Here is a 17,268-nt window from a genome sequence, read left to right as displayed (position 1 = left end):
ATTAGTAACGCAAAAGCAGCGGCAGTAGTCAGAGAATATGTCGGCATAATCCAGTGCAAAAGCCAATTCCTGCTATTTGTTTATAGCTTTGTACAGAAGACGGTATCCATGATTTTGAGCATTTACTGTATTGCATTACAAAATAAATAAAGCATTACTGATCATAACTCTTCATTATAAATAAGATCCAACGTACAACCCGTTAGATCTGTCACGTAAGAAAGATGATCATATCCATGTTTACGTAGCAAATATACACTTGTTTTTAACCTACCTAATATATAAAAAAATTTACAAATAATTCTTTACTCGGTACTTCTCAATGTTCTTCACGTACTAGAACAGAGCGGCTCCATTTGGTCGGCCAGAGCTGCTCTCGCTCCGCAAGGCGCTTCAATTCCAAACCAGAGAAGAACGCTCACGCAGTGGCGGACTCGCATTACAGCTACCTTCCCTGCATTAATATAACAAGAGCCACGGTTGTTCTAGTCATTCAGTCTGTCAGTACATAATAGTTTATAAGGATATTATGCCTACATCAATCCATTGTACATTACAGAATTTATAACACTCTTATAATATAATATATGATATGATATATGATACATGATATGACCATAAATTAATACAACTTAAAGCAAATGTTTCTCAGGTACATTATATTAGAGTATCTATTCGATATTTATATTTCATTATAAGTTATTATAGTACATTTAGTAATATATAATTTTAAATTATACAAATATTATGATATATCATAGTATAGCATATTACAGTTCATGATATATAATATGATATATGATATATCATGAACTGTAATATACTATACTATGATATATCATAATACTTGTGTAATTTAAAATTATGTATTACTAAATGTATAATAACCTATAATGCAATGTAAATATCAAATAGATACTCTAATATAATGCACCTGAGAAACATTTGCTTTAAGTTGTATTAATTTATGGCGTTCATTACCAACATATTTGTCATATTCAGTAGCATGTTGTAAAGAATAATGTCGTTGGATATTGAACTTCTTAATCAGTTGGAGTGTTTTATGCCAAATTAAACACTTTGCTAATCCACTGCTCTCTACCAAAAAAATTCCTCCTCCCATGATACATTACAAGCATTGGGAATAGCGGGACGGTTTAGTGTATGAGCGGAAGCTCCGTCTTCAAAATTCGCCATCATACTGCAGTCACCACTGCACCGACCCTGAATGACGTACAGTATGCATACGTCAGAGCGCTCGCAAGACTCGCTCTTTAAAGCACACAGCGCTCATTTCTCAGAATCACGTAATATGCCCAGTCCTGTACTAGAAAATAAATAATCTTTCACTATTCAGCATAAATTCATTGTCTCGTGCAGGCTATAGATCATATAAACACAAATCCTTGTTCGTATGAATTCGATTCTTGGACAGTTACCCTCAAAATGCATAGGCCTATACTCATAGCACTCCTCTAATGACAGTACTCAAACTAATGTGCGGTGACTATTTTCCGTGGACCCTTCGATGCCGTAAGTGCAATCAAAGCAAGAAAACACACCTTTTTAGCTATTAGCTACTGTGGTGTGTTGAATTAACAAAGCCTCGACCTCACGCCTCGTGTCTGTTTATCTCCAGGAAACTCTAAAATACAAATTGTACACAAATAATTCACATACTCTCAAAGAACTGAAACGAGTGACGCGTCACTTCTGTAACACGCACGGTAAATGTTTTGAACTACAAAGTAGACAGCTTCTTCGGTAAGTTAGTGATGTTTTAAATGCTTATTTTAAATATATATTATTATTTAATACGTTATTAGTTTGTGATGTGTTGGATTACTAATACACGCTCTCTGCGTAAAAGTCAACTGCGAACGGCTCGGTCGAGAGCCGGATTGCTGCGATGCGGTTTCTCTAAAAGAGGTTCACCCCATAATATAATGTATTATATTATAATTATTTTTATAAGAGTTAGTAATTTTTTACACGTTTTATAGGCCTATAATCGCATACAAGTTGCCAAGAAATGCAAATTCGGCCCCGTGTGATGACCTACAATTTGAAGTATTTACATTTGATAAAGAAACCAAATTCCTAGTTTCGGTGAACGTATAGAACCCTCTTGCTGTAGGTAGCCAACACACCTGCATAAAAACAAGAAGGCTGTCTTAACAACAGAGGTATTTCCTTCTAATACTAGTCTATAGGATCTACGTGATATCATGTTGCGCGCATGCCCAGTAGAGATCAGTAAGGGGCGATATCAGAAGTGGAGACGAGACCTCACAAGGAGAAAGTGTCCCTCGGTTATCTGCGGCAAGACACTTGCTGCACCAAAATACTTAATTTGTCCTCAGTCTAAACACACCTCGCGCACAAAATTATGCAATCATAATCCACCATGAAGCTAACACGGTAGCAACTCTACCTGTAGGCAGTATAGCCTCAAGTTCAATTCTTTCAAGTGTAATTTCACAAATAAAAAGGTAAATTTACCTTGTGCTGCATAAATTTGTTTATAACATGTTCGTGTGTCTAGAATTACGTGCTACACAAAACGATGACCCAACTTTATTAGCCGAAGGCCGGTCACCAGGAACTTGCTCCACAATATTTACAATTCTTGTAAATTGTACACTTATTTAAGTTGGCACGTGTGCAACGATCCCACCGTCAGCCTTGCACACTAATTACTATTTTCTTTATATTTATAAAGTTTTCTCAAGTCAATATTTATTGCACATTTTGGTTAATATAACTTCACAAAATTATCTGTAACATATCGTCGGTTTAAAAGCAAAACACATTAAGTAAAAAATATTACCTCTGAGAAAAAATGCGTTTTGAAAGCTCCTACAATAATGAATCCTCAAAATATTATTTTTAGTAAGTTGTTGCTCTTTATGTCTTTATGTGTATTTAATTTTGCAATTCTAAGTTTATATAGCCTACATACATTATGTATATTATATAGGCTAATACGCCTTTTTTTTTTTTTTTTTTTCCAGAAGTAATAATTTTGACTTAATGTGTTTCGCTTGTAAACCCACGATATAGGCTATTCGGCAAGTAAGTTACAGTGACTAAATGTATATAAATAGTAATGAGTAATAGCCAATTCTGTGTTGTCTAAGTGAATTAATTATTGTATAATATGAAACGGAACTACGAGTATGAAAATGACATTTTTCACCCTCACAAATTCAACGCTTCTAGCGAAAAAGATAATGAGAGAGGAATGGAGCATACATACATACATACATACATACATACATACATTATACAAGTTACATAGGCCTACATATATACACACACGATACAAGAGTGCGTGATGAGAAATTAATTTTGTCCATCCCTTTTCGATGTGAGTGAATGGATGATATTGCAGAAAAATAGTATCGTGGCGTGTAAGCATGTTTCCGAGAAATTGGCCCGGAACCCGCAATTACGTGAGGTTCCCAGCGCCGCTATCTGGCAGAAATGAAGAACACCAGGCGAGTGTCTTTTGTCCATCATAGAATTAGTCCGTGAGAGCAAGCAGAACGAAGAGACTATATTATGTTTAGAGCGCGCACTGAACGGAAGCGTTCAGCGTTGAGATATCATTACATGAATAAAAATTAGCATAATAACCGCTGTGTACGTCTGTGTGAAGGACTGTAAAGTATGTATCTATGTACGCAGTCGTCCTGGGTGGCGCAGTCGGTAAAGTGCTGGTCTTCTGTGCTCGAGGTTGCGGATTCGATCTCGGCCCAGGTCGATGGGATTTAAGTGTACCAGTGGCGGTTCGTGCCTAAAATGACAAGGGGTTCACTACTTTTATGATATTACATAGTTTTCCAACGATTTAAACAATATCTAATTTCTGAAAAATTAAAAAAAATACAGTTCTTTAAAGTTAAATTCAAATTTAAATTTATTCACAATTTACATTTGAGAATGGTACATATGAATAGATACCCGAAATGAGCATATGCTCGGGTATATAGTGGATAATAACCTTAAAATGGATCTAATGATGATAGTGTTGATGATGATGATGATGATGATCAATTATCTTTGAAAGAACATAGCGATTTTTCCTATGTTATCAGTCTGTCTTTCAATATTCTGTCTGAAACCTGAGCTAAGCTGTTGCCTAATAAAATTTCTGTTCCTCCAAGGACTGATTAATCTAGGCAAGCATTCTTATGAGCAGTAGATTGCTGAGGCTTCTTAATTTTCTGTGTCAAATGGCTTAAATCTGACACACCAGTGCATGTCCAGCTCGTATCTTTACCCTTAGCAAATACCAGGCACGGGAAAGAAAACAATTTATTTGTAGATTCACAACCGCAAATAAAGCTGTTTCTTTCACATATTTTCACATTAAAAGCCCTGCAAAACTTCTTACCTCGCCTTGCTTGTGCTTTCTTTAAATCGAACTGAGGTGACGGCGAAATTGAACCTTGTAAGCATGTATTCGATCTCTGCGATTCATAGGTTTTCATGCGACAAAAAATACATCAGAGCCGCAAGTAAACTTATTAAAGATGAGCAAGAAACAAAGAATGATAGTGTAAATTATAAATAAATTTATTTAAACAATTAAATTATTTTCCTTGTTTTTTCCTGGGGGTTCTCTAGGCTCATGTCAGTAGATTTACTGGCATGTAAAAGAACTCCTGCGGGACAAACTTCCGGCACACCGGCAAATCTGATATAACCTCGACAGTTGTTAGCGTCGTTAAATAAAACATAATTTGAACAATTTCAAGGGAAAAATTGTTCCGGGGCCGGGTATCGATCCCGGGACCTCTGGTTGAACGTACCAGCGCTCTGCCAACTGAGCTACCCGGAAACTCCACCCGACACCGTCTCAACTTTTCCCTTTATATCCACACAACTCGCGTGGGCTGACGAAACGCCAGAGACCCACATCGTGTGCACTCGATGTGGGTCTCTGGCGTTTCCGGGTGGAGTTTCCGGGTGGAGTTTCCGGGTAGCTCAGTTGGCGGAGCGCTGGTACGTTCAACCAGAGGTCCCGGGATCGATACCCGCCCCTGGAACAATTTTTCCCTTGAAATTATTCAAATCTGCTTTACAGGGAGCATTACCTGAAAGACTAGATTAACATAATTTGAATTTGTGTATGTAAGCTTATGTATGTTTACATATGTGCGTTGCTGGAGATTTATCCAGGGTTCGATCCTCGGTCAGGTTTTGGTGAAATTTGTGGTGGACAAAACAGACGTGTAGATAATTTTTCTCGGGTACTCTATCATTCCGCCAACACTCTTCACTCCCATCTCATTTCATCTATCATCTTGGGTGATGTCTGGGGGTAGTACGGGTTTCCCATGCTGATCTCTAGGCTCCGGGCTCGTTAGTAGCCGATGGGACCTTACTGCAGAGCCCAGAAAGGATGGCCCGTCTGTCAGCGTCGGACTTAGACAATGGGCTCAACGGCCTAAGAGCAAGAATCCATCCCGGATTCAGCTCTCGTGGAATCAATCAATCAATCAATCAACGGATTAGTTGGCCACATGAATGAAGAATTTTTGATCCTAACACCCAACTGATATATGACAATGAAGTGACTTACCTCTCTGGATGTGGGATGCATCGGGCTAGAAGGCGGGCGAGGTGCACTCGCTGGCCACCTCTTCGACTGGGACTCGCTCTCATCCTACAACAAAAAGAAATTTTATTCTTTAGGTGCAATTAGATATACTGTGTATAGTTTACTGACAAAAGCGTTAAGGAGTGGTACAAAAGCTGCAGAATCGGTACACAACTCACGACTCACCTCCGACACTTTCACGAAAGTTCAATCCTATGTATTAATCATGATGATGAACATACTGTGATATAAATAAATGGTGGTACATAAATCAGTTGACAATACGCATTATTTTTGTAAACAGGTTTCCTTTACAAATGTAAAGCCATACAGATAACATTTAATAAAAAAGACTGAAATAACATATTACTCACTATCTTACATTAGGTGCTTAAATTTCCCACCTATGCTAGTCAACGAAGAGGTGATAACTGCTGTGTCAACTGATTTGCGGGCTATCCCATAGTATATGTGAACATTTTATTATCTAATACGCTACTCTTGAAACTTATAGCTTATATTTAAATTCGGTGTAATGGTTATTGTAGACTGAAAGACAAATCGGTTTAATCGCATTTTCTTAAAATGCGTTATGGCATAGTCTAAATGAAGACTACATGTACATAATATAAAAAAAACTTGCTGGAAGAATACGAAGAATTGGAATTACAATAAATGTTAATAAATCTCAATATTATGTACAGAAATTAGTGACAGTGGTCAAAATTATTATTTCAAGAAGCCAAAGAGTGCATTAACACGTCTTGTGCTAACAATATATATTTGCGAGTTGAAATTACAAAACAGGAAATGATGATTCTGAATTATAGAGAGAATAATTGAAGATCGATCTGCAATAGCAATGCTGAAAGGAATTTTGTGAGATAAACAAGTATTTAAAAAAAATTAAATCAACGTTTATAATCAATAGTGAGAAGCTTACTAACACAGTGCAGAAAAATGGAATATGAATACAAACTTAAAATCAAAATTGTAGTGAATTTGAAGTGATTTTTATGAAGGATAGCACGACACACTTATAAATGACACAATAAGAGAAAATACGAATTTTAAAAATTACATTACACAGTTCGTGGAAACTAGTTTCGTTTCCAAATATAAACATGTCTCTAGGAAGTGCAAGTTTTTTCTCAATGGCCAGGGCGCCAGTGTTGCCAACTGGACGGAAATTCCGTCAAATCTGACGGAATTTCAACGCAGCGGACGGGAAAAGAATGGCTTTGACAGGTGACGGATTACCCGACGGAAATTACGATTTACATCGTCTTTTGACTTTTTTAGCTGCTGTGATTTTTAGTTGTTTAATTTTTGGGGGAGCGTAGACCACCCCAGCACATCAACTGCAGAACTAGAGGTATACTTGTTTTTTTGAAAGATGGGACATGACAGTTCAGCGGCCGAGCTTCAAACAACAATGCTATATTGCCAATATGGACTATCATGCTGCTAGCTGATGGAAGCTAGCAATTGACATTAAGATAGCTGAAGTTAAAACATTCGTTGACAATTGACGCGATATAAAATCGACAGAGAATCAAACACGAAACGTACCAATGCTAACATTGTGTGCACAATAAATGTCGCCAAGAGAGCTATTAAGCACTCGCCATGTGGGAACGGTAAGTTTGGCAACTCAACCGTTGTTACCATAGCAACAGGCCTACCACGCTATGTGACATTCAGTTGTTTTTCCGATCGCAACGCTCCTGTCATGTTCCATCTTTCAAAAAAATAAGTATAGATGATGTGGATGAACTATTATTGTAATCAAGATTGGTAAGTTGGTTACAATTTGCTTTTTATTTGTATATATATGTATATATGATTGAGTGGGTCTTATTATTATTTTTTTAAATTTTGACGGATTCTGACGGATTTCGAGGTGTTAGACTGACGGGGATACAATTGATGTGTTGGCAACACTGCAGGGCGCTCTTTTTCTCAGCACAAGGCAGTGTTCCGCGATAATCTTCATTCATTTGTGATGGACAACTTGAAGATGAATCTCATTGTGTAGTCTACTGTAATTCTTCAGCAGTTGGCGCGACACCATATTGTTTCAACTGAAACATAATTAAATATTTTTCCTTTCTTGTAACATATTTTTCCCACATAAAACATAAATATTTTCCCGATTTTTAGCATCTAAAAATCCAAGCACTAATTATTACATTACAATCTCATATGTTCCCCCATTAATTTCATATTTGCAGAACGTTAATATGCATTTATAATCTCTACTTTCACAGGAGAAATATTTTAATGCATATCAGTAGGATTCAATTGTTCGCATAGAAATTATCTATGCCGAAATTTGCAAAATAGTTTTCCCCAGTAATTTAATTTCGCTTTCGAGCTCATGTTTCTTGTCGCGAAATAACTAATTTTCGATCTGCGGTCTACCGTAGAAATTATCATGACAAGCAATATTCGTTAAGCTCATTTAATTTGCCGAAAAATATCAGCACTTCTGACATTACTGTTGATAGTATTTATACAGTATACTATGTCATTAGGAAGAGTAATAGAAGTATTAATCCTTTATAGTAGCAGAAGGAGTAAAATATGTTAAAATAATAGTTTGGTTTAACGAAATGTTTCGAGGTGGAAATCTGTATAATAGATGTCAATTACCGATGCTTAATGCGTGAAGTATTCCCATCTGTATACGATTATTCAATTTCAGCAACTAAGTGTAATCTGTGAACAAAAAAAGAAAAAAGCTTTTGGAGAGAAACACAATCAAGATCTTTAAGCTCAGAGCGAAGAATGCCATCTTTTATGTTCAGGATTTCTGTTTGGTTCCTACAAGACAAATCACTTCTCTCTTTCTTTTGATGACAGCCACGTGAGTCCATTCCAAGAGAGACAACCTCGGCGCATGCCTGCACTACACACTTACAGAATCTCACTCATTTACAGCTTTTTGTGCGATTCTCTGAGGTCACACATACTGCTGCGCGCTGTCAAAATGCTTCAGATGCCTGAATCAAACTCTGATTCCATGGCCACTGTACTGAAAGCAGTAGTTCATCGGAGTTTGAGGTACCGTGGATCCTCGAATTCTTAACTTTGCATCAAGCATACACGCTAAAGTATGTAGTCGTACTCGAAGGGATTAATACATGTCAGAAACATAATTACTTAACATAGACTAACAAATAAGACGAAGTGTATTATGACACACACTTACAAGGAAGAATAGGGATCAATATACAGTGACATCAAAAACTTTCTCCCTACATTTTTATTGTACCTTGTTCTTTGACTATACCATGCAGGTTTTGTTTAATCGTAAGCTTTAGTTGCCATGGTAATATTTTACACTGCATATGTACAATCAGAACATAATTAAAAATTCAAGGAAAAAGTTTTTGATATGACTTTATTTTTAATTAAATCCATACACAGTATTTACACATCTTAATTTAAATAGAATCATTAGTCAGTTCTAAAAAGCGATAATAAACAGAGTTACTGGTTCATAATTTTGTTTTTCTAGACACAAATTATGGCCAATGAAATCTGTGGGCGAGAAGAACTCTCTAGAACAATCCACTTTTTTAACGGACATTTTTGAATACGACTGATTCTGGGGCTTCCGCGTAGCTCACGCGTAGGTGAGTTTGGCTGTTGATAAGGAGCTGCGCTTAGGTTAGGTTCGATTCCCGCTTTGGTTATCTGGTTGGGTATTTTCCGAAGTCTCCCTCAAAATGTAAGGCGAATGTGAGGTAATCATTTATTTATTTACTTATTTATTTACTTATTTACTTATTTACTTATTTACTTATTTACTTATTTACTTATTTATTTATTTATTTATTTATTTATTTATTTATTTATTTATTTATTTAATACTTTACACTTGAGCTACAGTAGGCATTGCAGCCCGAAAGAGCAGAAGCTCGTCCTCGGGCGCAGTTCAGATCAGTTATACAAAATATATCACAAAATTAAGAGAGTTCATTGAGCACAATAACATTAATAAATAGTAAAATACATACAGCATGTAATAATAGGGTCTATATACAAATAGAAAATACAAAAGTACATGAATATTAGAGCACCAATTTTAACTCAATTAGCTTAAACAATTAAATAATTAACCTGATTTGTTTTTTAAATCTGTGTGTTAAGTGTACTTAGCTCAGGGTAAGCTCTAATTAATGCATTATATATTTTGGGTCCAAAATTTCTGCTGTGTTTTAATCCAGCAGTTGTGTGGCATTTGGGAGTATTTAGAAAGAAACTGTATCATATGGTGAATTTTAGGTCTCATCTCGCCAATTCTCTTGACGCTAAATAACCTAGTAGTTGATACAGCGTCATTAAATAAGACTATAAAAGTGATGCGGATATAATTAGCCAAAATCTGTGTTATTTTGGTATATAGACAAAGTAAGTCAGAACAAAGAATTTTAAATTTTTCGGTAATTAAACGCTGTACCTCGAGAAAATCTGCTCCAATTCTATCACTTTGACAACATAAATTCGTTTTAGATCTGTCGGAAATTGAAGCTGAATCACAGACGTGGGAAGCAGACATTTCTTTCAGTTCTTCGAATAACCGTGACCTATTAATCTTACATACGCACACACATAGGCGTAGATACAGTAGTAGGTATTTCATAATTCTTATTTTCTGATTCGGAAAACAACTTAACATGTCTGATAAAAGAGAATATCTCTTTATATGCCCAATTAATCTGTGTATAATTACTGAAGACATAATTCTGGCCAGGCTTGACTTAAAAAAAGTCGCCGTAGGCCTATATTTCAGTCAGAATTACACTTTAATTTAATTACATGAAAGTGGGGTAATCCTACAAGCAATTCGACGAGACATTTTATGTAATGTTACCTTTACATTGTCCGTAATGGCTACTGATCGACGATTAGTTAACAATGCCTTCCGCGTATGCTCAGTTGGCATTTTCTACGTCATAATGATATTGCTCAGGAGCTGCGCTGCAAGATTTAAAGTGTTTTTTTTTTACGTAAACCAGTACAGGATCGCGCATTTTTAACCCAAGACCGACTATTAATTCTATCTTTTTATCGTTCACATAATTGGCCGGTCGCCAATTTGTATCAGGTATCAGTTTATTATGAGAGATAACAGACATTAAGGAGGGCTAGATATATTACAGGGTATTTATAACTCATTCTTTCCCTTGCGTCAAGCTTCATTGACTTTTATGTGAGAACGAAGCAAGATGGTAGAACGTTGCGGTGTTCCAAATTGTCCAATTTATAATCGGAGTACTGCGGACAGCGTGAATTTATTTCACTGGAATATCTACACCCACCTGACTACAGTCTGAAAAGAAATGAATTATATTTATTTACACCATAAATAGCGATACGTACTTCTAGAATAACACTTAAGGAGGTTCATTTGGTAGATCGTGTTAAGCAGAAAATACGATTAGCTTCTGCACCAGCACGTTTATTTCGGACTTCATTTGCCATACTTATACTTCTCTTAACCCGTTTATTTATCTCTTTGCTAGTTTGTTCCTTTTATTCTCTCTCTCTTTCTACATATATTATCGATTCATCATCTTCAAGCATTGCCAATCTACTTCAGGATGGAGGTCTTCTCAAGTTTCTTATAATTTTTCTTATCTAAAGCCTTATTTTCCCATTGGACTCTGGTAACGGGTTTGATTTCATCTGCCCATGTATACACTGGTAGTTGGAGTAGTTATTTTCTTGATCTCTTGATATTCCTTGGAATCTAGTAAAGAATTTCTGTTGACCATGTCTTATCTGTTCTACATGCTAGATACCAGCCCAATTCAGTTTGGTTTGGTCAGCTGTCCGAAGACAGATCTGAACCTCACAAGTAATACCTAAAAGCAGCACTTATGAGACAACTAGGCCAGAAGATAATGGGGTAGAGTGGCCAGTTCCTTTCGCCGTCAATTCCGTTTACTTGGTTATTGAACGACGCTGTATCAACTACGATGTTATTTAGCGTCAATGGAACTGGTGATAGAGAGATGACGTCGAGTATTCGCCATAGATTACCTGACATTTGCCTTACGGTTGGGGAAAACCTCGAAAAAAACCCAACCAGGTAATCAGCCCAAGCGGGAATCGAACCCGAGCCCGAGCGCAACTCCGGATCGGCAGACAAGCGCCTTAACCGACCGAGCTAAGCCGGCGGTGGCTAATTCCGTTTAAGATTTACAATTTTTTGTATAAATGTTTTTCACCATTACTTGCTGTATGTTCCATTGGTTCTTTTTGCGATCTCTTCTTGTAATGCTTAACATACATTCCTTCAATTCCTTTGTGTTGTCTGTACCCCTGAATTGCTTTCTTGGTAAACGTTAACATTTCGGATTGAAAAGTGAGAAATGATAAAATGCAATCACTGAATAGTTTCCGTTTCAAACATATAATGTTACGTTATTTCTACCAAAAGTATTTGTTGGCGTAAGAATAAAATAGCTTTTAACATCCAAAATCCTGTGGAGTAACGGTCAGCGCGTCTGGCCGCGAAACCAGTTGGCCCGGGTTCGAATCCCGGTCGGGGCAAGTTACCTGGTTGAGGTTTTTTCCGGGGTTTTCCCTCAACCCAATACGAGCAAATGCTGGGTAACTGTCAGTGTTGGACTCATTTCACTGGCATTGTCACCTTCATATCATTCAGACGCTAAATAACCTCAGATGTTGATACAGCGTCGTAAATAACCCAATAGAACCCAATAAAATAAAAATAAACATCCAAAATTGTAGTCCATACTCATCATCTATAATTTCTTCCTGTATGAACTCATTGAGCATGACTTCGAAATTGCTGAAATTTAGGCTGTAACTAATCATATTTTTCAAGCTTTCTATACATAATTTTTGGATCACTGATTGTAGCTTTTTAGAGTTAGACAAAATCATTAAGTCGTCCGCAAAATGAAGATTGTTTAAATATTGTCAATTTACTTTTATTCCTTCTTTCTACAATTTTTTTTCCAAAAAAATTCTTCCACTACTGCAATAAACAATTTATACCATATTGTGTCGTCCTGTCTTAAGACTCTTATATTGATTATTATTTATGCATACGAATATTTGAGGTGGCATTCTAATATATGTTTCCGGTTATTTTTATGTAATTTGAATCCACGTTTTGATTTCTTAAGCCTGTAATCACTGCGGAGACATACTAACTGAACCGAATGCTTTTACAATGAATAAATTCAACTGTATCATCTGCACAGGTTGAAATCACGAATAATTAACGAACATTATAACGCATCACATTACATTGCGAACGGACAAAGAAACACAGGATGACTAACCATTAGATGAAAACAGCATTTCAGTAATGACTAATAGGGTCTAATGATGACAAAGGAGAAAAAAGATGATGATGATGATGATGACAATAACGATGAAGATGACTGATTAAGTTTATAAAATTAAATAATAAAAATTAAATGAAAACAAAGACATGACAGAAATAGGGCGAATCGAAGTCATATCACGAACAGTAAGCCTGTAACGGTAGTCATCCTAAGCGGACGAGTTTCAACTGATTTATAATCGAGAAATCTAATACTTACTTTATAAAATGTCGCCATTTTCAAAATGCATAGTAATCTACTTCTGCGACATAACATATTTTCTCCAATCTACTGTCAAAACCTTGTAATTCAGTAAATATTCGGGTGGCATATCGCTCCCCCGATTGCATTTTCTTGAAAAAATGCTGAGCCCCTTCATTTAGGAAAAAAATGGTTTATTTAACGACGCTCGCAACTGCAGAGGTTATATCAGCGTCGCCGGTGTGCCAGAATTTTGTCCCGCAGGAGTTCTTTTACATGCCAGTAAATCTATTGACATGAGCCTGTCGCATTTAAATACACTTAAATGGCATCGACATAGGCCGGGATCGAACAAATTTATTAACAAATTCCACTAACACTTGTATTAAAAATACAAAATAATACAATAAAAAATCAATCCTAACGGGAATCGAACTTACAACCTCTGATTCCAAAATAAGAAACTTTATCCTTACGCTACACCACCTCGTAGCACTTGCTGTATTGTAGATGGATCACTATCAAAGAATCAACCGGAACAAACAACACAGCATTGCCTTCAAACGCATTTAGTTTACTCGTGTGAACCTGACTTTAAAACTTTACATTCAAACTACCATTTTTTAACCCAACTGTACAAAGAAAATAACAAAAGGGGGCAGAGTATAATAGAATGGAATGGCACATAATGGAATGAGACATAAAACAATGTAATTCGATTAATTACGGCAGAATAAAATTAAATTACATTGAATTACAAGGGAAGAATCAAACGGAATACAGTAGAATCTAAGACTACAACAAAATAAAATAATACAATAGAAAAAGGAGTAGAACAAAACCGAATAAAATTAAATATAGAAGAATACAATAGAAGAGAATAGATCTGATCCAAAATGATGTGACCAAGAAAGACTATAATACTTGTAGGCCTAAAAGTAATAGAATGAGCCAAAAGAATATAACAGAGGAAAATAAGAAAACAGATAAAGAGATAAGAAAGAACGGAATGGAATGAAAATGAAGGGAACACACCGAAGAGAAGAAACTAAAAATGATAATAGAACAGAATATAACACAAAAATAAGATTAGTGGATTGAAAACATGAAAACTAATCAACCACCAAGGATAACTATTTGTGAAACATTACATTTCGACACAGTTTAAGGAAAACAGAGACAAATTTTGAAAAATGCAAGGTACGAGAACTATCTGACTGATATAACGTTGCACATCTGTACGCATTTCGTTGTTATTAAAATTAAGAGTAAAGTAGGAATCAACTTTTTTCAAAAGCGATTCATATTTTCACTGTACAAATATGTAATTTATGTAAATGCTTATATGAAGGCCTACGTTTCTGTTTGTAGAAACAATAATAACAATTCAGTATAAATACTTACTTGATTTCTTTTATAATCTCTTGTCTTAGTTAAAGAAAAAGAATAACCCAGTGACCTGCTACAAAGGAATTAGAAATACAGTGTTGCAGTCTGTGGGAAACACGAAACATTAAAGTTGATCTCTCCGCCCCCACTAGACAAACAACTAACCTGAGAACCTTATTGCTGTCTAAATATAATTGTTTTTAGAAAGTAATAAGATAAATGCGATAGCCTATGCTGCAATAATACGTTAAAATTCATCAGCCAAGCATGAAAGAATTCTACGATTGCCCAAAATCGACTCACTTAACATATTTCTCGAATAGTTCACATATCACGAAACAAATTCTGTGAAATTTTGTGCAGTGACGGTTTCCAAGGATTCATAAAACCCGATGACTTTAAAAGGGCAAAAGCCATGGAGAATCCTGTTCTATAAAAATATTTCTTACTACTTTACGGACTGGAGTGTTGACATAAAGTACAAAGTGAAGGCAGCCTACAACCTCTATTAGATAAGACAGGACCACCGCGTAGATGGTCAGATTTGAAGATCTTGTCGGCAGCACTATCAACAAATCATAATGAGTCTACTCTATAACGTAACCACGGATGAGTGGAATTTTCTTCACAGAATTACCGCCCTGAAGAAGTATGTGTTCCGTTAGCGTTGAAATTTTATCTCGTTAAAAGACTGAGTGTGTGTGTGTGTTTGTGTGTTTCTCAGACGATTTGTGTTATCATAATGATACAGGAGAGAACATGAAGAACGTGAAGACAGACAAGCGAAAGGTTTAATCACAAATTAATTAACAGTTTCTTACCAAAAGAGACGGTGTTCGATATTAATTTTACTTTTTATGGAGACGGAAGCTGTGATGAACGTTGTCTTCTAGAATTCTGGTTTCCAGGATTGTCGTAATTTATTAATGTCTCCATTATTGCCTACCTAATATCCTATTATTGTTTCCCAAAAAGTTTTGCACAGTACCAGTAAAAAAATGACCTGCCTAATTTTACTAAGTTCCAGACACAACTAATGTGTATGTGCAGTAAACAAGAGCGCCTATATATACGCTACTTGTGACCAATCGTGCGAAAGTAGTTGTCTACATACAGGAGGACTCCCATCAAGACTCGCTCCATTTTTTTTTAAACTGTACTATTAAATGAAATGTTAAATAAATAATAGGTCTAAAATGACAAAATTACCTCTGATTGAGGTTCTGTCTGATATGCACATCTATTGTCAGGTAGTATCTCACTTGACGATATGTGTCAGAAGAACAATAATTGTTTACATAAATCTCAAGTCTGAATAGTGTAATGTGTAGATTATCAGCGATGTACGCAATGGAAGGGGAAAGGAACTAGCCACCCTACCCAATTATCTTCTGTCTTAGTTGTCTCATAAGTGGTGCCTTGTTGGTGTCACTTCTGAGATTTAGGCTGTCTTCGGACTGTTGACTGAACAACAACAACAGCAACAACAACAATGACAATATATCTCAAATAGTCTAATAGTCTGAAATCTGTTAAGAAATGCCCGATTAAACTTCTGGAACGTGCAAAATAATCACTATTGTACAAAAATCTTTCACTTTGTCACGAACGACAAATTATTATTATTATTATTATTATTATTATTATTATTATTATTATTATATCTATTGTCGTTGTATTATAATATTCTTGTCATCTTGCATATCTTTGTAATATTCATTCTTCATTTATATGATTCCATTATTTCATTTGTTATTAGCATTTTATTTCATTGCCATTATTTTAATTACTTCATTGTACTTTTATTGCAATTTATATCATTTCTGATGCTTTTGTTATATTCTTTGTGCTGAACTGTAATTGGCCACTGGCTGTTGTACAGCACATTAAATATAAGTAAATAAATAATAATAATAATAATAATAATAATAATAATAATAATTATTATTATTATTATTATTATTATTATTATACTGCTTTTGTACTAAAGTAATATCTAGATTTTATCAACAGTAATCTCACTAGACGTTTTGATTTATCTAGAGAAAATCAAAACTCGAGTGGGATTTAATTGACTATTACACGATTAGAAGAAAGTATATAAAGATTAGAAGTAACGAAGTACTCCAATACAATAAAATATTAATTAACTTACGAAAATACAACTGTCTTCAAATGTATTATTGTACCATCTCAACATTACAAATATTACGCTAGATGCATGCTAGATGGCAGTAGTGTCTTTATACAGACACTAATGATTACTATTCAATAAATCTTAATATTAAACAATCTCTGATACGTGACTATCCATAATATCATATAGCAGGAATTCTTTTTATCCTCTCAGAGCAGAAGCTATAACATAACCTAACTAATATACACAAGTGTTAGAAAAGTTTTAATTAACGACGATGACATAAAAAATAAACATGAATAATTTTAAAAGGAATAATTATTGAATGCACAATTTTCAAATTTGAATGTGGTTGGTGGTTCAATTGATGTTATATTGGACGTGTGCATAATAGAAGTGGAACTCGTTGATTTAGGCCTACATGGTGTATTCAACTAATTCAGGATTTCCGAATGGTGCTCTTCATTTATTTGTAAATCGGATTTCAGAAGATGCATAGGTATGATCAGTGATTTTTATTAATTCTTGTTCTTGAATGCCAATGCGAGTCATATTTGAAA

General features: G+C 35.3%; 1 protein-coding gene across 2 annotated transcripts in view; it reads right to left on the bottom strand.

Annotated features, from left to right (window-relative positions):
* Positions 1-17,268, bottom strand: part of LOC138706037 (Krueppel-like factor 8) — an 877,162-nt gene that overhangs the window by 386,289 nt on the left and 473,605 nt on the right. For both annotated transcript variants that reach the window (XM_069834934.1, XM_069834935.1), the window contains one exon: positions 5,591-5,674. In XM_069834934.1, the coding sequence (XP_069691035.1) occupies positions 5,591-5,674 (84 nt within the window). The remainder of the gene's footprint in view (positions 1-5,590; positions 5,675-17,268) is intronic.

The sequence above is a fragment of the Periplaneta americana genome, chromosome 9 (assembly GCF_040183065.1).
Source record: "Periplaneta americana isolate PAMFEO1 chromosome 9, P.americana_PAMFEO1_priV1, whole genome shotgun sequence".
NCBI classification, from domain to species: Eukaryota; Metazoa; Arthropoda; class Insecta; order Blattodea; family Blattidae; genus Periplaneta; species Periplaneta americana.
Note: the sequence above shows the minus strand (reverse complement) of the source record. Positions and strands in the feature narration are given on the sequence as shown.